At 38.8% G+C, this 24945-nt stretch overlaps 1 protein-coding gene across 1 annotated transcript; it reads right to left on the minus strand.

Annotated features, from left to right (window-relative positions):
- LOC117083927 (cytochrome P450 2C20-like) lies at nucleotides 1-24945 on the minus strand. The gene is made up of 4 exons (XM_033212126.1): nucleotides 24729-24945; nucleotides 1853-2013; nucleotides 510-686; nucleotides 1-88 (listed from the first exon to the last, which is right to left on the minus strand). Exons 1-4 carry the CDS (start codon nucleotides 24943-24945, stop codon nucleotides 56-58), a joined length of 588 nt encoding a protein of 195 aa, XP_033068017.1. The 3' UTR covers nucleotides 1-55.

Raw genomic sequence — 24945 nt, forward strand, 5'->3', positions numbered from 1 at the left:
CCTTCTCTCTTCCATCCACCAACTCTTTCCCACCACACACCTCTCCACAATCTACTCAGTCCATCTGAAACCTTTCTTCTGTTCCACACTGCAAATATTTTAAGGGCTATTTCAATATGCAGGGCATGCAGGAAGCCCATTTATGATAAGCCATTCTTTTCCATTGTCACATAATCTGTGTGCAATATTTATATCCATCTTCAGTTTACGGTAGGATATTTTATATTTTCTACTTATTTGTAATTGTTTCCATTTGACTGCATGTCTATATTATTCTACTCACGTAGATTATTTTTATTTCAAAAAGAGGGTCTATGCATTCTAGCCATTGAACAATTTTATATTTTCCATGACGTTTAGTGTAGGCCCATAAATACAATAAGTAATTAAGATGTTTGTCAAGCATTACTGGCCTGATCATTTAAACATCCTTAGTAAATTACAGAAGGATTTGATGAATCACAAAATGGACAAGAAATCAAATTACTGATCTGTTGCTAATATCTTACCTGCTCCATTTTGATCAGGAAGCAATCAATAAAGTCCCGAGGATTGTTAACATCCAGTGTTGCTTGGTGTTCTTTTACTTTCTCACTAATGTAACTTTTTGTAAGAGCAACATTTTTAAGCAATTTGTTGTGAGTTCCTGGGAAACAATCAATGAGTAGAGGGAAATTATTGCAGACCTAAAAGAAAAGAATATTAAATATAAACATGTCATAAGACATATGTATCTTACACCAAGTCCTGATTGAAATTATAGCTATAAATATGATTAAAATATCATGTCCATTTTGATGGGGAAATTTTTATTGTGCACGTGTAGCAATTTTCTGTGCCTAAAGATTGGATGGATAAAATTTTGAACAGGAAATCAAAGATGATAATTATTTTCTTCACTCATACATCATTTTTATTGTATAAAAGCATTTTAATATCAATTTTCTCATGTTTAAACCAAGTCTTCCCTACCACCTTGAAATATAAGATGGTATGAATTACTATGATTTATATTTAGTTGATGACGCTAGAGGTTAAGGGGATTTGGGCAACCTGATAGAAAGCACAAAGCTAGAACTCACTGTTTTTATTTCTGTCAAGTAGCTTCAAAAATGGAATTAGTATTTTAGAAGTGCGAGCAACCCAGAGATACCTTAAAACCCAGCTGTGCACCTGAGCAGTTAAGTGATTTCTCTAAGATCACACAATCATTATTTAGGCAAAATGTAAGGCATGCCAACTCAGCACAGGGTAAAATTTGGATGTTTGTTTATGGTTCATACACCATGAAACCAACCATTTTTGTCATTCCTAACCTAGCTGCCTCATCAGCCAGGATCTCAACTGAAGCATCAAACACACCTGCCCTACTCAGTGTTTCCTGGCACCTTCTATGGTCACAAATATTCTCCCTCCTTGATGGAGATAGTCTTTCCCTAAATTAGAATATTTCTGCCAAGTAATGTGATGAAGAGGTCAGTAAGCGTTGATTGGAGGATAAGCCTGCTGAGTAATGAAAGCCTTCAGAAAAGGCCCAGATGTCCATGGAGTGATATGGACATGCTTTTGGGTGGTCACCAAAGTACTTTATTGAAACAGTCTTTGGGATTTAGTGGATAAACCACTGGTCAGGAAGCCATTGGGCTTGAAAGCCACCCCTGTATATGGGCATTCATTTTCTGTGTGTAAAATAAAAGACTTGGTCATCTTTCCCAGATGTTCACTTCATAAATTTTTGAGCAGGACTGTGGTGTTCAAACATGCACTTCATGGCTTGGTCCATGTAGAATTTTGGACTTACCAGAAAAAAGAGCAAAAATGGTTTCCCAGGAAGATAAAATCTTGGCCTTACCTGGATCCATGGGGAGGTCAGAATCCTGAAGTTTTCATTGAATCTTTTCATCAGGGTGAGAAAATTCTCATCTTTATAATCAAATCGTTTCTGAAAAACAATGGAGCAGATCACATTGCAGGGAGCACAGCCCAGGATGAAAGTGGGATCACAGGGTGAGGCTAAAGATTTAAAAATAGTTTTAAAATATTATTAAAAAATAAATTTTTAAAAGATCTGCATTTGTTAAGACGTAAAGAAAATTTAGAAATTTTAAACAATATCTTAGAAATTTCTCATGTGTCTAAAAAAAAAAATCAGCATGCATGAAATAAACACATTACTTTTACCTTAAATATGAGTTGAACATTACAGTCTAGCTAAACAATGTCATTTCACATGTGGTAATTCACATCCACTGCCTTTATTTAAACTCTTTTAACCCAAGGTATCTTTTATTTTGGAAGGAAAAAGAAGACTTTTTTGAAATGCTAGTAATTTAGGTTTTAGAGCAGAATCATATCTGTCTGCAAAGCCTCTGGACAGTAAACACAGAGATAGGAAGAGATAAGTTGGGTACCTAGAAATGTCTTATATATAATGAATAGCTGAAGTATAATGTGCTGAACCAATAGGTTTATAATCCTTTGGGTATATACCCAGTAATGGGATGATTGGGTCAAATAGTATTTCTAGTTCTAGATCCTTGAGGAATCGCCACATTGTTTTCCACAATGGTTGAACTAGTTTACAATCCCACCAACAGTGTAAAAGTGTTCCTATTTCTCCACATCCTCTCCAGCACCTGTTATTTCCTGATTTTTTAGTGATTGCCATTCTAAATTGGTGTGAGATGGTGTCTCATTGTGGTTTTGATTTGCAATTCTCTGATGGTAGGTGATAATGAGCATTTTTACATGTGTCTGTTGGCTGTATGAATGTTTTCTTTTGAGAAATGTCTGTTCATATCCTTTGCCCACTTTTTGATAGGGTTGTTAGTTTTTTCTTGTAAATTTGTTTGAGTTCTTTACAGGTTCTGGATATCAGCCCTTTGTCAGATGAGTAGATTGCAAAAATTTTCTCCCATTCTGTAGGGTGCCTGTTCACTCTGATGGTAGTTTCTTTTGCTGTGCAGAAGCTCTTTAGTTTAATTAGATCCCATTTGTCAATTTTGGCTTTTGTTGCCGTTGCTTTTGTTGTTTTAGACATGAAGTCCTTGCCCATGCCTATGTCCTCAATGGTATTACCTAGGTTTTCTTCTAGGGTTTTTATGGTTTTAGGTCTAACATTTAAGTCTCTAATCCATCTTGATTTAATTTTCGTATAAGGAGTAAGGAAAGGATCCAGTTTCAACTTTCTACTTATGGCTAGCCAATTTTCCCAGCACCATTTATTAGATAGGAAATCTTCTCCCCATTTCTAGTTTTTGTCAGGTTCGTCAAAGATCAGATGGCTGTAGATGTGTGGTATTATTTCTGAGGACTCTGTTCTGTTCCATTGGTCTATATCTCTGTTTTGGTACCAGTACCATGCTGTTTTCGTTACTGTAGCCTTGTAGAATAGTTTGAAGTCAGGCAGCATGATGCATCCAGCTTTGTTCTTTTGACTTAGGATTGTCTTGGCAATGCGGGGTCTTTTGTGCTTCCATATGAACTTTAAAGCAGTTTTCTCCAATTCTGTGAAGAAAGTCTTTTGTAGCTTAATGGGGATGGCACTGAATCTCTAAATTACCTTGGGTAGTATGGCCATTTTCACAATATTGATTCTTCCTATCCATGAGCATGGTATGTTATTCCATTTGTTTGTGTCTTCTTTTATTTCACTGAGCAGTGGTTTGTAGTTCTCATTGAAGAGGTCCTTCGCATCCCTTGTAAGTTGTATTCCTAGGTATTTTATTCTCTTTGAAGCTATTGTGAATGGGAGTTCATTCATGGTTTGGCTCTCTGTTTGTCTGTTACTGGTGTATAAGAATGCTTGTGATTTTTGCACCCTGATTTTGTATCCTGAGACTTTGCTGAAGTTGCTTATCAGCTTAAGGAGATTTTGGGCTGAGACGATGGAGCTTTCTAAATATACAATCATGTCATCTGCACCCCAATAATGAGCTGTGAGATTGAGTCAGTATTAAAATAACTTCCCAACAACAACAGAAACTCCAGGACCAAATGGATTTACAGCTGAATCCAACCAATGTACAAAGAAGAAACAATGCCAATCCTTCTGCAACTATTATTAAAAAATGGAGGAGGAAATTATTCCTAACTAATTTTAGAAGGTTTGCATCACCCTAATACTAAACCCAGAAATAGACATAACAAAAAAAATAAAAGTAGAGATCAATATCGTTGATCAATGTAGATGCAAAAATTTCAGCAAAATACTAGCAAACTGAATCCATCAGCACATCAAAATGGTAATACACCATGAACAATCCAGTTTTATGCTAAAAATTCAAAGATGGTTCAACATACACAAATCAATATATGTTATCTATCAAATCAACATAATAAAGGAAAAAAATAATATCATCTCAAAAGAGATAGAGAAGGTCTTTAATAAAATTCAACATCTCTTCACAACAAAACACTTGACCACCTAAGCATAGAAGGAACATACATCAACATAATAAAAACCATATATGACAAACAAACAGCCCACATCTTATTGAGTGAGGAAAAGCTGAAAGCCTTTCCACTAACCCTGAAGCAAGAAAAAGATGCCCACTTTTGCCTCTCCTACTCCATATAGTACTGAAAATCCTAAGCTAGTGAGAAGAGAAAGAAATGGAAGACATTCAAATTGGAATTGAGGAAGTCAAATTATCCCTGTTTGCTAAATATATGATCTTATGTCTAAAATAACTTAAAGACTCCACCCAAAACCTCTTAGATTTGATAAATGACTTTTAAAAAGTTATAGGATACAAAATCAAACTACAAAAATCAGTAGCATTTCTTTTTTTTTTTTTTTTGCTTCTTCTTTTTTTTTTTTTTTTATTATACTTTAAGTTCTAGGGTACATGTGCATGACGTTTATATCATGTATAACTCCCCAGTGCAATCCCTCCCTCCTCCCTCCTCCCCATGATAGGCCCCAGTGTGTGATGTTCCCCTTCCCGAGTCCAAGTGATCTCATTGTTCAGTTCCCACCTATGAGTGAGAACATGCGGTGTTTGGTTTTCTCTTCTTGTGATAGTTTGCTAAGAATGATGGTTTCCAGCTGCATCCATGTCCCTACAAAGGATGCAAACTCATCCTTTTTATGGCTGCATAGTATTCCATGGTGTATATGTGCCACATTTTCTGAATCCAGTCTGTCACAGATGGACATTTGGGTTGATTCCAAGTCTTTGCTATTGTGAATAGTGCCGCAATAAACATACGTGTGCATGTGTCTTTGTAGTAGAGTAATTTATAATCCTTTGGGTATATACCCAGTAGTGGGATGGCTGGGTCATATGGTACATCTAGTTCTAGATCCTTGAGGAATCGCCATACTGTTTTCCATAATGGTTGAACTAGTTTACAATCCCACCAACAGTGTAAAAGTGCTCCTATTTCTCCACATCCTCTCCAACACCTGTTGTTTCCTGACTTCTTAATGATTGCCATTCTAACTGGTGTGAGATGGTATCTCATTGTGGTTTTGATTTGCATTTCTCTGATGGCGAGTGATGATGAGCATTTTTTCATGTGTCTGTTGGCTGTATGGATGTCTTCTTTTGAGAAATGTCTGTTCATATCCTTTCCCCACTTTTTGATGGGGTTGTTTGTTTTTTTCTTGTATATTTGTTTGAGTTCTTTGTAGATTCTGGATATTAGCCCTTTGTCAGATGAGTAGGTTGCAAAAATTTTCTCCCATTCTGTAGGTTGCCTGTTCACTCTGATGGTAGTTTCTTTTGCTGTGCAAAAGCTCTTTAGTTTAATTAGATCCCATGTGTCAATTTTTGCTTTTGCTGCCGTTGCTTTTGGTGTTTTAGACATGAAGTCCTTGCCCATGCCTATGTCCTGAATGGTACTACCTAGATTTTCTTCTAGGGTTTTTATGGTATTAGGTCTAACATTTAAGTCTCTAATCCATCTTGAATTAATTTTCGTATAAGGGGTAAGGAAAGGATCCAGTTTCAGCTTTCTACTTATGGCTAGCCAATTTTCCCAGCACCATTTATTAAATAGGGAATCCTTTCCCCATTTCTTGTTTCTCTCAGGTTTGTCAAAGATCAGATGGCTGTAGATGTGTGGTATTATTTCTGAGGACTCTGTTCTGTTCCATTGGTCTATATCTCTGTTGTGGTACCAGTACCATGCTGTTTTGGTTACTGTAGCCTTGTAGTATAGTTTGAAGTCAGGTAGCGTGACGCCTCCAGCTTTGTCCTTTTGACTTAGGATTGTCTTGGCAATGCGGGCTCTTTTTTGGTTCCATATGAACTTTAAAGCAGTTTTTTCCAATTCTGTGAAGAAAGTCATTGGTAGCTTGATGGGGATGGCATTGAATCTATAAATCACCTTGGGCAGTATGGCCATTTTCACGATATTGATTCTTCCTATCCATGAGCATGGTATGTTCTTCCATTTGTTTGTGTCCTCTTTGATTTCACTGAGCAGTGGTTTGTAGTTCTCCTTGAAGAGGTCCTTTACATCCCTTGTAAGCTGGATTCCTAGGTATTTTATTCTCTTTGAAGCAATTGTGAATGGAAGTTGATTCCTGATTTGGCTGTCTGCTTGTCTGTTACTGGTGTATAAGAATGCTTGGGATTTTTGCACATTAATTTTGTATCCTGAGACTTTGCTGAAGTTGCTTATCAGCTTAAGGAGATTTTGGGCTGAGACAATGGGGTTTTCTAAATATACCATCATGTCATCTGCAAACAGGGACAATTTGACTTCTTCTTTTCCTAACTGGATACCCTTGATTTCTTTCTCTTGCCTGATTGCCCTAGCCAGAACTTCCAACACTATGTTGAATAGGAGTGGTGAGAGAGGGCATCCCTGTCTTGTGCCAGTTTTCAAAGGGAATTTTTCCAGTTTTTGCCCATTCAGTATGATATTAGCTGTGGGTTTGTCATAAATAGCTCTTATTATTTTGAGGTACGTTCCATCAATACCGAATTTATTGAGCGTTTTTAGCATAAAGGGCTGTTGAATTTTGTCAAAAGCCTTTTCTGCATCTATTGAGATAATCATGTGGTTCTTGTCTTTGGTTCTGTTTATATGCTGGATTACGTTTATTGATTTGCGAATGTTGAACCAGGCTTGCATCCCAGGGATGAAGCCCACTTGATCATGGTGGATAAGCTTTTTGATGTGCTGCTGAATCCGGTTTGCCAGTATTTTATTGAGGATTTTTGCATCGATGTTCATCAGGGATATTGGTCTAAAATTCTCTTTTTTTGTTGTGTCTCTGCCAGGCTTTGGTATCAGGATGATGTTGGCCTCATAAAAAGAGTTAGGGAGGATTCCCTCTTTTTCTATTGATTGGAATAGTTTCAGAAGGAATGGTACCAGCTCCTCCTTGTACCTCTGGTAGAATTCAGCTGTGAATCCATCTGGTCCTGGACTTTTTTTGGTGGGTAGGCTATTAATTGTTGCCTCAATTTCAGAGCCTGCTATTGGTCTATTCAGGGATTCAACTTCTTCCTGGTTTAGTCTTGGGAGAGTGTAAGTGTCCAGGAAATTATCCATTTCTTCTAGATTTTCTAGTTGATTTGCGTAGAGGCATTTATAGTATTCTCTGATGGTAGTTTGTATTTCTGTGGGGTCGGTGGTGATATCCCCTTTATCATTTTTTATTGCGTCTATTTGATTCCTCTCTCTTTTCTTCTTTATTAGTCTAGCTAGCGGTCTGTCAATTTTGTTGATCTTTTCAAAAAACCAACTCCTGGATTCATTGATTTTTTGGAGGGTTTTTTGTGTCTCTATCTCCTTCAGTTCTGCTCTGATCTTAGTTATTTCTTGCCTTCTGCTAGCTTTTGAATGTGTTTGCTCTTGCCTCTCTAGTTCTTTTAATTGTGATGTTAGAGTGTCAATTTTAGATCTCTCCTGCTTTCTCTTGTGGGCATTTAGTGCTATAAATTTCCCTCTACACACTGCTTTAAATGTGTCCCAGAGATTCTGGTATGTTGTATCTTTGTTCTCATTGGTTTCAAAGAACATCTTTATTTCTGCTTTCATTTCGTTATGTACCCAGTAGTCATTCAGGAGCAGGTTGTTCAGTTTCCATGTAGTTGAGCGGTTTTGATTGAGTTTCTTAGTCCTGAGTTCTAGTTTGATTGCACTGTGGTCTGAGAGACAGTTTGTTATAATTTCTGTTCTTGTACATTTGCTGAGGAGTGCTTTACTTCCAATTATGTGGTCAATTTTGGAATAAGTGCGATGTGGTGCTGAGAAGAATGTATATTCTGTTGATTTGGGGTGGAGAGTTCTATAGATGTCTATTAGGTCCGCTTGGTGCAGAGATGAGTTCAATTCCTGGATATCCTTGTTAACTTTCTGTCTCGTTGATCTGTCTAATGTTGACAGTGGAGTGTTGAAGTCTCCCATTATTATTGTATGGGAGTCTAAGTCTCTTTGTAGGTCTCTAAGGACTTGCTTTATGAATCTGGGTGCTCCTGTATTGGGTGCATATATATTTAGGAGAGTTAGCTCTTCCTGTTGAATTGATCCCTTTACCATTATGTAATGGCCTTCTTTGTCTCTTTTGATCTTTGATGGTTTAAAGTCTGTTTTATCAGAGACTAGGATTGCAACCCCAGCTTTTTTTTTGTTCTCCACTTGCTTGGTTGATTTTCCTCCATCCTTTTATTTTGAGCCTATGTATATCTCTGCATGTGAGATGGGTCTCCTGAATACAGCAGACTGATGGGTCTTGACTCTTTATCCAGTTTGCCAGTCTGTGTCTTTTAATTGGAGCATTTAGTCCATTAACATTTAAGGTTAATATTGTTATGTGTGAACTTGATCCTGTCATTATGATATTAACTGGTTATTTTGCTCGTTAGTTGATGCAGTTTCTTCCTAGCCTCGATGGTCTTTACATTTTGGCATGTTTTTGCAATGGCTGGTACTGGTTGCTCCTTTCCATGTTTAGTGCTTCCTTCAGGGTCTCTTGTAAGGCAGGCCTGGTGGTGACAAAATCTTTAAGCATTTGCTTATCTGTAAAGGATTTTATTTCTTCTTCACTGATGAAACTTAGTTTGGCTGGATATGAAATTCTGGGTTGAAAATTCTTTTCTTTAAGAACGTTGAATATTGGCCCCCACTCTCTTCTGGCTTGTAGAGTTTCTGCCGAGAGGTCTGCTGTTATTCTGATGGGCTTCCCTTTGTGGGTAACCCGACCTTTCTCTCTGGCTGCCCTTAAGATTTTTTCCTTCATTTCCACTTTGGTGAATCTGGCAATTATGTGTCTTGGAGTTGCTCTTCTGGAGGAGTATCTTTGTGGCATTCTCTGTATTTCCTGAATATGAATGTTGGCCTGCCCTACTAGGTTGGGGAAGTTCTCCTGGATGATATCCTGAAGAGTGTTTTCCAACTTGGTTCCATTTTCCCCCTCACTTTCAGGCACCCCAATCAGACGTAGATTTGGTCTTTTTACATAATCCCCTACTTCTTGCAGGCTTTGTTCATTTCTTTTTCTTCTTTTTTCTTTTGGTTTCTCTTCTCGCTTCATTTCATTCATTTGATCCTCAATCGCTGATACTCTTTCTTCCAGTTGATGGAGTCGGTTACTGAAGCTTGTGCATTTGTCACGTGTTTCTCGTGTCATGGTTTTCATCTCTGTCATTTCGTTTATGATCTTCTCTGCATTAATTAGTCTAGCTGTCAATTCTTCCACTTTTTTTCAAGATTTTTAGTTTCTTTGCGCTGGGTACGTAATTCCTCCTTTAGCTCTGAGAGGTTTGATGGACTGAAGCCTTCTTCTCTCATCTCGTCAAAGTCATTCTCTGACCAGCTTTGATCCGTTGCTGGCAATGGGCTGCGCTCCTTTGTAGGGGGAGATGCGCTCTTATTTTTTGAATTTCCAGCTTTTCTGCCCTGCTTTTTCCCCATCTTTGTGGTTTTATCTGTCTCTGGTCTTTGATGATGGTGACGTACTGATGGGGTTTTGGTATAGGTGTCCTTCCTGTTTGATAGTTTTCCTTCTGACAGTCAGGATCCTCAGCTGTAGGTCTGTTGGAGATTGCTTGAGGTCCACTCCAGACCCTGTTTGCCTGGGTATCAGCAGCAGAGGTTGCCGAAGATAGAATATTGCTGAACAGCGAGTGTACCTGTCTGATTCTTCCTTTGGAAGTTTCCTCTCAGGGGTGACTCCACCCTGTGAGGTGTGGGGTATCAGACTGCCCCTAGTGGGGGATGTCTCCCAGCTAGGCTACTCAGGGGTCAGGGACCCACCTGAGCAGGCAGTCTGTCTGTTCTCAGATCTCAACCTCCGCGTTAGGAGATCCACGGCTCTCCCCAAAGCTGTCAGACAGAGTCGTTCACGTCTGCACCGGCCACCGCTCTTTCCCCTATTGGACTGCAGCTGTGCACTGTCCGCAGAGGTAGAGTCTGCAGAGACAGGCAGGTGTCCTTGAGCTGCTGTGAGCTCCACCCAGTTCGAGCTTCCCAGCGGCTTTGTTTACCTACTTAAGCCTCAGCAATGGCGGGCGCCCCTCCCCCAGCCTCGCTGCTGCCTTGCGGATAGATTGCCGCAGACGGCTGTGTTAGCAGTGAGGGAGGCTCCGTGGGCGTGGGACCCTCCCGGCCAGCTGTGGGATATATTCTCCTGGTGTGCCTGTGTCCTTAAAGCGCAGTATTGGGGTGGGAGTTACCCGATTTTCCAGGTGTTGTGTGTCTCAGTTCCACTGGCTAGGAAAAGGGATTCCCTTCCCTCTGGCGGTTCCAGGTGAGATGATGCCTCGCCCTGCTTCAGCTCATGCTGGTCAGGCTGCAGCAGCTGACCAGCACCGATTGTCCGGCACTCCCTTGAGAGATGACCCCAGTACCTCAGTTGAAAATGCAGAAATCACCGGTCTTCTGTGTAACTCATGCTGGGAGTTGGAGACTGAAGCTGTTCCTATTCGGCCATCTTGCTCCGCCCCCTCATCAGTAGCATTTCTATACACAAACAATGATCTAGTTGAAAAAGAAATCAAGAAGGCGATCTAATTTGCAGTATATACAAAAGTAAAATATCTAGAAAACTATTTAACAAAGGAAATAAAATATCTCTACAGGAAGACAGCAAAACACTGACAGAAAACTTGTAGATGACCCAAACAAATGAAAAAACATCTTATGCTCATGAATAGGAAGAATCAAGACTGTTAAAATAACCATATTGCTCAAAGAAATCTAGAGATTCAATGAAATTCTTATAAAAATACATATTTTTTCACAGAATTAGTAAAAATAATGCTAAAATTCATATGGAACAACAAAAGGTCCTAAACAGCAAAATAAAATCCTGAACAAAATAACAAAGCTGGAGGCATTGTATTACCTGACTTCAAATTATAGAGTACAAGGCCATAGTAAGAAAAACAGCATGGTACTGATGTAAAAGTAGACGCATAGACTGATGGAAAATAATGAAGAACCTAGAAGTAAAGTCACTTAGGTTCAGCCAAGTAAGCTTTGACAAAGCCAACACAAACATACATTTGGAGAGAGGACACCATCTTCAATAATTATTGCTGAGAAAATTGGACTCCATATGCAGTTAAGTGAAGCTGGACCCCTGTCTCTCACCATATACTAAAATAAACTCAAGATGGATTACAGATTTAAAGCTAAGGTGCAACATACAAAAATACTGGAAAAAAATCCTAGAAAAAGTCTTCTAGATATCGGTATGGACAAAGAATTTATGATGAAGACATTGAAAGTACAGACAACAAAAACAAAGACAAGTAAGAATTAGTTAAACTCAAAAGTTTCTACACAGAAAAAAAAAAAAAAGATAAATAGAATGAACACGCAACCTGTTAAGTGGAAGAAAAATTCATCTGACAGAGGACGAATATCCAGAATAATGATCAGTGAACAAAAGGAAAAAATGCTTAATATTACTAATCATCAGTGAAATGCAAATCAAAACCACAATGAGATATTGTCTTACCCCACTAAGAATGGCTATTACTAAAAAGAAAATAATAACAGGTGTTGGTGGGTATGCACAACAAAGGAAACTCTTATATATTGTTGGATGGAATGTAAATTAGTATACAGCCTCTAAGCAAAACAGTACAGAAATTTCTCAAAGAATTAAAAATAGGACTACAATTCAATCCAGCAATCCCACTACTGGGTATCTAAACAAATAGAAAAAAAAAAAATCAGTATTTCAATAAGATATCTGCACTTGTATGTTTTCAACAGCACTATTTACAACATCAAATATGTGGAATCAACTCAGGTGTTCAACACGAACAGATTAAAAAAATGGTATATATGCAAAATGAAATACTATTCAGCCATAAAAAAACCTGAAATCATGTCATTTGCAGTGATCTTAATATAACTGGAAGTTGTAAGTGGAATAAAACCAGGCACAGAAAGACAAATATTGCATTTTCACTCATATGTAGGAGCTTAAAAATGTGTTCACATGGACTTTAGAGAGCAGAATGATAGATAATGGAGACTCAGAAAGATGAAGAGTGACGGGGGAAGGATAATGAGTTATCAATTAATGGGTACAATGTACATTATTTGGATGATGAATACCCTATAGTCCTGACTTTGCCACTAAACAATCTACATATGTAAAAAAAAAAACCTGCACATAAATTCTGTAAATGTATACAAATAAAATATAACAATAATAAAATATGCTTTGCATAATTAAAAAATGTTTTTAAGTTGGGTCAAGTAGGGTCAATCTTCTGGCTTTGCTCTTCAATAGTGGCTATTCTGGATTCGTGTTCTCACCACATAAGCTTTGTAATCAGGTTGTCAATATCTAGAAAAGAAGTTGCATGATATTGATTGTAATGGCATTGTGTCTATAGATTAGACAGCAACTGACAATAATGAGACTTCATGAACCTAGAATATCTGCATTTATTTAGATATTTTGGTTTCTTTCATCGAGTTTTGTTGCTTTCCTCTGTAATCTTCTTCATATTGTGACAGACTTATGCCTAGTTATGTCATATATTTTGCCACTGATATAAATGATACTTTGTTTTTAGTTTCAACTTACAATTGTTCATTGCTAGTATATGAGAAAGTAATTGACTGCTGCATAGTAACCTTGCATCCTGTAACCTTACTATAATTGCCTGTTAGTCTCAAGAGTTTTTGTTTTTCTTATTTCCTTTTGATTTTTTTGAGATTTTTTAATTTGGGGGTATTTTCTACATAGATAATCATGTGATCTGCAAACAACGACAGTTTTAGTTCTTCCTTCCCTATTGGTGTATCTTGTTTCTTTTTCTTTTTCTTATTGCATTAGTTAGGATTTCTAGTATGATGCTGAATAGGAGTAGTGAGAGGAAACATTTTACCTTGTTCTTGTTCATAGCGAGAAAGTTTCGTCTCTTACCATTAATAATAATATTAGTTATAAGATTTTTGTAGATGCTCTTTATCAAATTGAGAAGGTTTCTCTTCTATCTTTACTTTGCGAGAGAGAATTTATGATGTATTAGTGTTGGATTTTGTCAAAGACTTTTCTACAACTGTTAATTTGATCATGTTGATTTATCTTCTTTAGCAAGATCATGTGATGGAGCACATTAGTTGATTTTAAAATGTTGAACCAGCCTTGCATACCTGGAATAAATCCTACTTGATTAGAAATATAATTATTTTATGTATTGCAGAATACAGTTTGTTAATATTTCGTTGAAATTTTTGGCATCTATTTTCATTAGGTATATTTGTCAGTAGTGTTCCTTTTTATTAATATCCTTGCCTAGTTTTGCTGTTAGGTTAATGCTGCTCTCATAGAATGAGTTAGAAATATTTCTTTCTGCTACTATTTTCTGGAAGAGATTAAAGAGAATTGGTATAATTTTTTCCTTTAATGTTTGGATGAATTCAGGAGTGAACATAATTAAGCCTTGTACTTTCTTTTTTGGAAGTTATTAATTATTGATTCAATTAAGTTAGTAAATAAAGACTTAATCGGGGGGGCGGAGCAAGATGGATGAATAGGAACAGCTCCAGTCTCCAACTCCCAGCGCGAGTGACACAGAAGACCGGTGATTTCTGCATTTTCAACTGAGGTACTGGGGTCATCTCACTAGGGAGTGCCGGACAATCGGTGCTGGTCAGCTGCTGCAGCCTGACCAGCGTGAGCTGAAGCAGGGCGAGGCATCGCCTCACCTGGAAGCGCAAGGGGGAAGGAAATCCGTTTTCCTAGCCAGGGGAACTGAGACACACAACACCTGGAAAATCGGGTAACTCCCACCCCAATACTGCGCTTTAAGGACACAGGCACACCAGGAGAATATATCCCACACCTGACCGGGAGGGTCCCATGCCCACGGAGACTCCCTCACTGCTAACACAGCAGTCTGCGGGGATCGATCCGCAAGGCAGCAGCGAGGCTGGGGGAGGGGCGCCCGCCATTGCCCAGGCTTAAGTAGGTAAACAAAGCAGCTGGGAAGCTCGAACTGGGTGGAGCTCACAGCAGCTCAAGGAAACCTGCCTGTCTCTGTAGACTCCACCTCTGGGGACAGCCCACAGCTGAGGTCCAATAGGGAAAGCAGCGGGGGCCAGTGCAGAGGCAAACGACTCTGTCTGACAGCTTTGGGGAGAGCCGTGGATCTCCCAACGCGGAGGTTGAGATCCGAGAACGGACAGACTGCCTGCTCAGGTGGGTCCCTGACCCCTGAGTAGCCTAGCTGGGAGACATCCCCCACTAGGGGCAGTCTGATACCCCACACCTCACAGGGTGGAGTCATCCCTGAGAGGAAACTTCCAAAGGAAGAATCAGACAGGTACACTCGCTGCTCAGCAATATTCTATCTTCGGCAACCTCTGCTGCTGATACCCAGGCAAACAGGGTCTGGAGTGGACCTCAAGCAATCTCCAACAGACCAGCAGACAGTCCTTCTGACTGTCAGACAGAAAACTATCAAACAGGAAGGACACCTCTACCAAACCCCATCAGTACGTCACCATCATCAAAGACCAGAGACAGATAAAACCACAAAGATGGGGAAGAAGCAGGCAGAAAAGCTGGAAATTCAAAAATAAGAGCGCATCTCCCCCTGCAAAGGAGCGCAGCCCATCGACAGCAACGGATCAAAGCTGGTCAGAGAATGACTTTGACGAGATGAGAGAAGTAGGCTTCAGCCCATCAAACTTCTCAGAGCTAAGGAGGAATTACGTACCCAGCGCAAAGAAACTAAAAATCTTGAAAAAAGAGTGGAAGAATTGACAGCTAGACTAATTAATGCAGAGAAGATCATAAACGAAATGACAGAGATGAAAACCATGACACGAGAAATACGTGACAAATGCACAAGCTTCAGTAACCGACTCGATCAACTGGAAGAAAGAGTATCAGCGATTGAGGATCAAATGAATGAAATGAAGCGAGAAGAGAAACCAAAAGAAAAAAGAAGAAAAAGAAATGAACAAAGCCTGCAAGAAGTATGGGATTAGTAAAAAGACCAAGTCTACGTCTGATTGGGGTGCCTGAAAGTGAGGGGGAAAATGGAACCAAGTTGGAAAACACTCTCAGGATATCATCCAGGAGAACTTCCCCAACCTAGTAGGGCAGGCCAACATTCAAATTCAGGAAATACAGAGAACGCCACAAAGATACTCCTCCAGAAGAGCAACTCCAGACACATAATTGCCAGATTCACCAAAGTGGAAATGAAGGAAAAAATCTTAAGGGCAGCCAGAGAGAAAGGTCGGGTTACCCACAAGGGAAGCCCATCAGACTAACAGCAGGTCTCTCGGCAGAAACTCTACAAGCCAGAAGAGAGTGGGGGCCAATATTCAACGTTCTTAAAGAAAAGAATTTTCAACCCAGAATTTCATATCCAGCCAACTAAGCTTCATCAGTGAAGGAGAAATAAAATCCTTTACAGATAGCAAATGCTTAGAGATTTTGTCACCACCAGGCCTGCCTTACAAGAGACCCTGAAGGAAGCCCTAAACATGGAAAGGAACAAGCGGTACCAGCCATTGCAAAAACATGCCAAAATGAAAGACCATCGAGGCTAGGAAGAAACTGCATCAACTACGAGCAAAATAACCAGTTAATATCATAATGACAGGATCAAGTTCACACATAACAATATTAACCTTAAATGTCAATGGACTAAATGCCTCCAATTAAAAGACACAGACTGGCAAACTGGATCAAGAGTCAGACCCATCAGTCTGCTGTATTCAGGAGACCCATCTCACATGCAGAGACATACATAGGCTCAAAATAAAGGATGGAGGAAGATCTACCAAGCAAATGGAGAACAAAAAAAGCAGGGGTTGCAATCTAGTCTCTGATAAAACAGACTTTAAACCATCAAAGATCAAAAGAGACAAAGAAGGCCATTACTAATGCTAAAGGGATCAATTCAACAGGAAGAGCTAACTCTCCTAAATATCTATGCACCCAATACAGGAGCACCCAGATTCATAAAGCAAGTCCTTAGAGACCTACAAAGAGACTTAGACTCCCATACAATAATAATGGGAGATTTCACACACTCCACTGTCAACATTAGACAGATCAACGAGACAGAAAGTTAACAGGATATCCAGGAATTGAACTCATCTCTGCACCAAGTGGACCTAATAGACATCTATAGAACTCTCCACCCCAAATCAACAGAATATACATTCTTCTCAGCACCACATCGCACTTATTCCAAATTGACCACATAATTGGAAGTAAAGCACTCCTCAGCAAATGTACAGAACAGAAATTATAACAAACTGTCTCTCAGACCACAGTGCAATCAAACTAGAACTCAGGACTAAGAAACTCAATCAAAACCACTCAACTACATGGAAACTGAACAACCTGCTCCTGAATGCCTACTGGGTACATAACGAAATGAAAGCAGAAATAAAGATGTTCTTTGAAACCAATGAGAACAAAGATACAACATACCAGAATCTCTGGGACACATTTAAAGCAGTGTGTAGAGGGAAATTTATAGCACTAAATGCCCACAAGAGAAAGCAGGAGAGATCTAAATTGACACTCTAACATCACAATTAAAAGAACTAGAGAGGCAAGAGCAAACACATTCAAAAGCTAGCAGAAGGCAAAAAGAAATAACTAAGATCAGAGCAGAACTGAAGGAGATAGAGTCACAAAAAACCCTCCAAAAAATCAATGATCCAGGAGTTGGTTTTTTGAAAAGATCAACAAAATTGACAGACCGCTAGCAAGACTAATAAAGAAGAAAAGAGAGAGGAATCAAATAGACGCAATAAAAAATGATAAAGGGGATATCACCACCGACCCCCAGAATACAAACAACCATCAAGAATACTATAAATGCCTCTACGCAAATCGACTAGAAAATCTAGAAGAAATGGATAATTCCCTGGACACTTACACTCTCCCAAGACTGAACCAGGAAGAAGTTGAATCCCTGAATGACCAATAACAGGCTCTGAAATTGAGGCAACAATTAATAGCCTACCCACGAAAAAAAGTCCAGGACCAGATGGATTCACAGGTGAATTCTACAAGAGGTACAAGGAGGAGCTGGTACCATTCCTTCTGAAACTATTCCAATCAATAGAAAAAGAGGAATCCTCCCTAACTCATTTTATGAGGCCAACATCATCCTGATACCAAGCCTGGCAGAGACACAACAAAAAAGAGAATTTTAGACCAATATCCCTGATGAACATCGATGCAAATATTCTCAATAAAATGCTGGCAACCGGATTCAGCAGCACATCAAAAAGCTTATCCACCATGATCAAGTGGGCTTCATCCCTGGGATGCAAGGCTGGTTCAACATTCGCAAATCAATAAACGTAATCCAGCATATAAACAGAACCAAGACAAGAACCACATGATTATCTCAATAGATGCAGAAAAGGCTTTTGACAAAATTCACAGCCCTTCATGCTAAAAACGCTCAATAAATTCGGTATTGATGGAACGTACCTCAAAAATAAGAGCTATTTACGACAAACCCACAGCTAATATCATACTGAATGGGCAAAAACTGGAAAAATTCCCTTTGAAAACTGGCACAAGACAGGGATCCCTCTCTCACCACTGCTATTCACATAGTGTTGGAAGTTCTGGCGAGGGCAATCAGGCAAGAGAAAGAAATCAAGGGTATCCAGTTAGGAAAAGAAGAAGTCAAATTGTCCCTGTTTGCAGATGACATGATTGTATATTTAGAAAACCCATCGTCTCAGCCCAAATCTTCCTTAAGCTGATAAGCAACTTCAGCAAAGTCTCAGGATACAAAATTAATGTGCAAAAATCACAAGCATTCTTATACACCAGTAACAGACAAGCAGACAGCCAATCAGGAATCAACTTCCATTCACAATTGCTTCAAAGAGAATAAAATACCTAGGAATCCAGCTTAGAGAGATGTAAAGGACCTCTTCAAGGAGAACTACAAACCACTGCTCAGTGAAATCAAAGAGGACACAAACAAATGGAAGAACATACCATGCTCATGGATAGGAAGAATCAATATCGTGAAAATGGCCATACTGCCCAAGGTTATTTATAGATTCAATGCCATCCCCATCAAGCTACCAATGACTTTCTTCACAGAATTGGAAAAAACTGCTTTAAAGTTCATATGGAACCAAAAAGAGCCCGCATTGCCAAGACAATCCTAAGTCAAAAGGACAAAGCTGGAGGCGTCACGCTACCTGACTTCAAACTATACTACAAGGCTACAGTAACCAAAACAGCATGGTACTGGTACCACAACAGAGAAATAGACCAATGGAACAGAACAGAGTCCTCAGAAATAATACCACACATCTACAGCCATCTGATCTTTGACAAACCTGACAAAACAAGAAATGGGGAAAGGATTCCCTATTTAATAAATGGTGCTGGGAAAATTGGCTAGCCATAAGTAGAAAGCTGAAACTGGATCCTTTCCTTACACCTTATACGAAAATTAATTCAAGATGGATTAGAGACTTAAATGTTAGACCTAATACCATAAAAACCCTAGAAAAAATCTAGGTAGTACCATTCAGGACATAGGCGTGGGCAAGGACTTCATGTCTAAAACAACAAAAGCAACGGCAGCAAAAGCAAAAATTGACACATGATCTATTAAACTAAAGAGCTTTTGCACAGCAAAAGAAACTACCATCAGAGTGAACAGTGAACCTACAGAATGGGAAAAATTTTGCAACCTACTCATCTGACAAAGGGCTAATATCCAGAATCTACAAAGAACTCAAACAGATATACAAGAAAAAAACAACAACCCATCAAAAAGTGGGGAAAGGATATGAACAGACATTTCTCAAAAAGACATCCATACAGCCAACAGACACATGAAAAAATGCTCGTCATCACTCGCCATCAGAGAAATGCAAATCCAAACCACAATGAGATACCATCTCACACCAGTTAGAATGCAATCATTAAGAAGTCAGGAAACAATAGATGTTGGAGAGGATGTGGAGAAATAGGAACACTTTTACACTGTTGTGGGATTGTAAACTAGTTCAACCGTTATGGAAAACAGTATGGCGATTCCTCAAGGATCTAGAACTAGATGTACCGTACGACCCAGCCATCCCACTACTGGGTATATACCCAAAGGATTATAATTACTCTACTACAAGACACATGCACACGTATGTTTATTGCGGCACTATTCACAATAGCAAAGACTTGGAATCAACCCAAATGTCCATCTGTGACAGACTGGATTAAGAAAATGTGGCATATATACACCATGGAATACTATGCAGCCATCAAAAAGCATGAGTTTGCATCCTTTGTAGGGACATGGATGCAGCTGGAAACCATCATTCTTAGCAAACTATCACAAGAAGAGAAAACCAAACACCACATGTTCTCACTCATAGGTGGGAACTGAACAATGAGATCACTTGGACTCGGGAAGGGGAACATCACACACTGGGGCCTATCATGGGAGGGGGAGGAGGGAGGATAAAAAAAAAAAAAAAAAAGAAAAACAAAAGTTTCACTATGTAGATCCTAACTGTTGAAAGAAGACAGGTAGGAGGGAAAAGTCATACTCTGGATGTTTAATATAATCATTTATACTCTCAATAAAATATTTTAGAATTAAAAAAAAAAAAGAAAATGCATGTTAAAAAAAAAAAAAAAAAAAAAGACTTAATCAGATTACTATTTCCTCTTCCTGAGTTTTGGAAGATTGTGTCTTTAGAAATTAATTTATTTCATCGAAATTACCATGTTTGTGGGCAGAGAGTTGCCTGTAATATATCTTTATTATCCTTTTAATGTCTAAGGTATCAGTAGTGATGGTCCCTGTTTTAATTTTGACATTATTAAAATGTGTCTTCTCTCTTTTTTCTCTTAGTGAAACTGGTTAGAGTTTTGTTAAATTTATCTTCATAGAACAAGATTTTGGTATCATACATACAGTTGGACCTTGTTTTTTATCCACTCTGATAGTTTGTGTCTTTTAGTTGGTGTATTTAGTTATGTTTAAAGTGATTTTGATATAGTGGGATTATATCTACCGCATATTTGTTGCTGTTTTCTACTCATTGCCCTTGTTCTTTTTTCTGTTTCTGTCATCAATTCTTGTTATGCCTCCTGTGGTTTTAAATGAGCATTTTATATAATTTAATTTCCTCTTCTTAACACATTATATTTCAATACTTACTTTAGGAATTTCCCTATAGTTTGCAGTTTGTATTTGTAATTAATTCAAGTTCACTTTCTAATAAGACTACACTGCTTCATGAGTACTGCATCTACCTGTAACAAAGTGTTCCTAATTCCTCCCTCCAGTTACTTATATCATTACTACCATTCATTTCACCTATCCATAAGGTACAATTACCAAATATATTGTTGTCATTATTATTTTGAACAAACTACTGTCAGAATAATTAAAAAAAGAAAAATAAAAGTTTTATGTTGCCATCAATTACTCCTTCTCTAATGTTGTTCTTTTCCTTATGTGGGTCAGTATTTGACTTTTATCATTTTCTTCTTTCTGAGGAAATTCTTTTTTTTATTATTATTATACTTTAAGTTCTAGGGTACATGTGCACAACATGCAGGTTTGTTACATATGTATACATGTGCCATGTAGGTGTGCTGCACCCATTAACTCGTCATTTAGCATTAGGAGATATACATTTCTGAGGAAATTCTTTTAACATTTCTTGCAAGGCAGGAACTAAAGACAAATTTTCTCAACGTTCTGTGAGTGACAGTCTTCATTTCTCCTTCAGTTAAAAAGGATGTTTTCTGGATACAGAAAGAAAATGAGTGAGGGCCGGGCGCGGTGGCTCAAGCCTGTAATCCCAGCACTTTGGGAGGCCGAGACGGGCGGATCACGAGGTCAGGAGATCCAGACCATCCTGGCTAACACTGTGAAACGCCGTCTCTACTAAAAAATACAAAAAACTAGCCGGGCGAGGTGGCAGGCGCCTGTAGTCCCAGCTACTCGGGAGGCTGAGGCAGGAGAATGGCGTGAACCCGGGAGGCAGAGCTTGCAGTGAGCTGAGATCTGGCCACTGCACTCCAGTCCAGGCGACAGAGCGAGACTCCGTCTCAAAAAAAAAAAAAAAGAAAATGAGTGAGAATGTTTTCCAACATTTTAAATATTTTGCTTCACTCTCTTCTTATTTGGATGAACTTTTAAGAGATGTTTGATGTAATTTTTATTCTCATTCCTAGATAGCTAGGATGTTTTCTTCCCTCAGCTTCTTTCAAGACTTTTGCTTAGTCTTTATTTTCTTCATTTAAATATGATGTGCCTAGGTGTAGACTTTTGGGTACCTAACCTACTTGGTGTTCTTTGAGGTCCTTGAATCTGTGGTTTGCTGTCTGTTCTTAATTTTGGGAAATTCTCAGTCATTACTGCTTCAAATATTACTTCTCCAGAACATTTTGTTTTTACATAAGCTTTTTCATTGAAATATAATATACATAGAAAAAGATGCACATATTCTAAATGCACAGCTCAATGCGTTAACATAAAGTGAACATATTTATATAACCTACAAACAAGGCATAAAAAAGAATTTTGTTACTAAGGCATTCTCATTCTTTCTACTGCCACACCCTCTCATAAAGTATCCAGTATCATCCCACAGGTTAGTTTTTAAAAATTTTGTTGTATTATATAGAGTATACATGCTCATATTTCTTACATGGGTATGTTGTGTACTGGTGGGGACTGGGCTTCTAGTATACCCATTACCCAAATGAGGAACATGACATCCAATAGGTAATTCACCAACCCTTGCCCCGCAATCCATCCTCCACACTTTTGGAGTCCCCAGTGTCTATGATTTTCATCTTTATGTCCACATGTACCCATTGTTTAGCTCCCACTTATAAGTGAGACCATGTGATATTTGATTTTCTGTTTCTGAGTTAGTTCACATAACATAATGGCCTCCAACTACTTCCAGGTTGCTGCAAAAAACGTAATTTCATTTATGACTATGTGGTACTCCATGGTGTAAATATACCACATTTTCTTTATCTGAACAACCATTGATGGACATTTAGAGTGGGTCCCTGACTTTGCTATTGTGAATAGTGTTGCAAGAACATGAATGAAGGTGTGTTTTTATATAAGTATTTATTTTCTTTTGGGTATATACCCAGTAGTGAGATTGCTGGATTGAATAGTAGTTCTATTTTTAGTTCTTTGAGAAATTTCTATATTATTTTCCACTGAGGTTGAAATAATTTATATTCCCACCAACAATGTGTAAGTGTTCCCTTTTCTCCACATCCACACTAACATTTGTTGTATTTTGATTTTTTAAAAATTGTGCTTTATGTTCTAAGTTACATGTGCAGAACGTGCAGTTGTGTTACATAGATATACACATGCCCTGGTGGTTTGCTGTATCCATCAACCCATCATCTACATTAGGAGAATGTTCTCATTCTCACCCTGTGAGATGCCAGCTCCTCCTTTTGCCCTCTGCCATGATTGAAAGCTTCTTGAGGCCTCCCCAGAAGCCAAGCAGATGCTGGTGCCATGCTTCCTGGACAGCCTGCAGAACTGTGAGCCAAGCAAACCTCTTTTCTTTATAAATTCCCAGTCCCTTCCTCCCTCCCTCCCCTCCCTCCCTCCCTCCCTCCCTCCCTCCCTCCCTCCCTCCCTTCCTCCCTTCCTTCCTTCCTTTCTCTTTTTCTTTCTTTCTCTTTCTTTCTTTCTTTCTTTCTTTCTTTCTTTCTTTCTTTCTTCTTTCTTTCTTCTTTCTTCTTTCTTTTCTTTTTTTTTTTTTTTTTTTTTTAACAAGGTCTTACTTCGTCACTCAGGCTGGAGTGTAGTGGTGCGATCTTGGCTCACTGCAACCGCTGCTGCCAGGGTCCCAGTGATTCTCATGCCTCAGGCTCCCAAGGAGCTGGAATCACAGGCATGTGCCACCATGCCTGGCTAATTTTTTGTATTTTAGTATACATGGGGTCTTGCAATTTTGCCCAGGCTGGTCTTGAACTCTTGGACTCAAGCAATCCACCTGCCTTGGCCTCCCAAAGTGCTGAGATTACAAATGTGAGGCACCTCACATGACCTCAGCTATTTCTTTATTTTTCCAATATTAAAAAAAAAGTTTTAATTGACACATAATTGTACATATTTATGGGATACAATTTGATGTTTCAATACACATATATGTTATACAATGATCAAATTAGGGCAGCTAGCATTTCCATCATCTCATGTATTTATGTTTTTTTTTGTGTGGTGAGAACATTCACAAGCCTCTCTTCTAAATATTTTGTATTATACAATACATTATTGTTAAGCATAGTCACCCTGTTGTGCAACAGAACACTAGAACTTATTCCTTCTATCTAATTGCAACTTTGTACCTGTTGACCTACCTCTCCCCATCTTTCTTTTCTCCCTCCCCTCCCCACTCAGTCTCTGGTAATTACTGTTCCACTTCCTGCTTCTACAATATCAACTTTCCTATTTGTTTTTCTGTGTTTGACTTTTTCACATAAAATTATATCCTCCAGGTTCATCCATGTTGTCCAAATGACAGGGTTTCATTTTCTTTTATGGCTGAAAAGTATTTCATTGTGTATATTTACCACATTTTCTTTATATGTTTATCCATTGTTGGACACTAATTTGATTCCGTATCTTAGTTATTGTAAATAGTGCTGCAATAAACATGGGAGTGCAGATACGTTTTCAACACGGCACATATACACCATGGAATACTATGCAGCCATAAAAAAGGATGAGTTCGTGTCCTTTGTAGGGACATGGATGCAGCTGGAAACCATCATTCTCAGCAAACTATCGCAAGAACAGAAAACCAAACACTGCATGTTCTCACTCATAGGTGGGAACTGAGCAATGAGATCACTTGGACTCTGGAAGGGGAACATCACACACCTGGGCCTGTTATGGGGGCGGGGAGAGGGGGGAGGGATTGCATTGGGAGTTATACCTGGTGTAAATGATGAGTTGATGGGTGCTGACGAGTTGATGGGTGCAGCACACTAACATGGCACAAGTATACATATGTAACAAACCTGCACATTGTGCACATGTACCCTAGAACTTAAAGTATAATAATGAAAAAAAAAAAAAAAGAAAACTATTGGCAAGGATGTGGAGAAAAGGGAACACTTACATGTGGTTTTTAGGATTGTAAATTAGTACAGCAATTATGAAACAGAGTAGGAAATTTCCTCAAAATATTAAAAACAAAACTACCCTATTATCCAGCAATCCCCCTACTAGGGATATATTCAGCTATTTCTTTATAGCAATGCAAGCAATGCCTACTACAGGTGGTTCCTAATGTTGGATCCACATACAGATAGGAAACCTGAGACTCTGTGGTGGTCAAACAGTCTGCAGTTTCTACAGTGTCATTACAAACCTTGATCTGGCTAACACCAAGATCTGTGACACAGTTCTGCTGAGGACTCTGACAGCTACTTTGCTGAAAATGTTTGTGGCTCTGGACCAGGCTCAGAATCAGCACAACCTCATCTGTCAT

Source organism: Trachypithecus francoisi, unplaced genomic scaffold, assembly GCF_009764315.1.
Source record: "Trachypithecus francoisi isolate TF-2019V2 unplaced genomic scaffold, Tfra_2.0 Contig00408, whole genome shotgun sequence".
In the NCBI taxonomy this organism is placed as follows: domain Eukaryota; kingdom Metazoa; phylum Chordata; class Mammalia; order Primates; family Cercopithecidae; genus Trachypithecus; species Trachypithecus francoisi.

Coding starts and splice junctions, on each gene's coding strand:
- LOC117083927 (XM_033212126.1), bottom strand. CDS start 24,945: ATGACAGATGAGGTTGTGCTGATTCTGAGCCTGGTCCAGAGCCACAAA. Junction 2,014..24,728: donor AACATTAGGAACCACCTGTA/GTAGGCATTGCT, acceptor TTAAATCTTTAG/CCTCACCCTGTGATCCCACT. Junction 89..509: donor TCCTGATCAAAATGGAGCAG/GTAAGATATTAG, acceptor AAATATTTGCAG/TGTGGAACAGAAGAAAGGTT.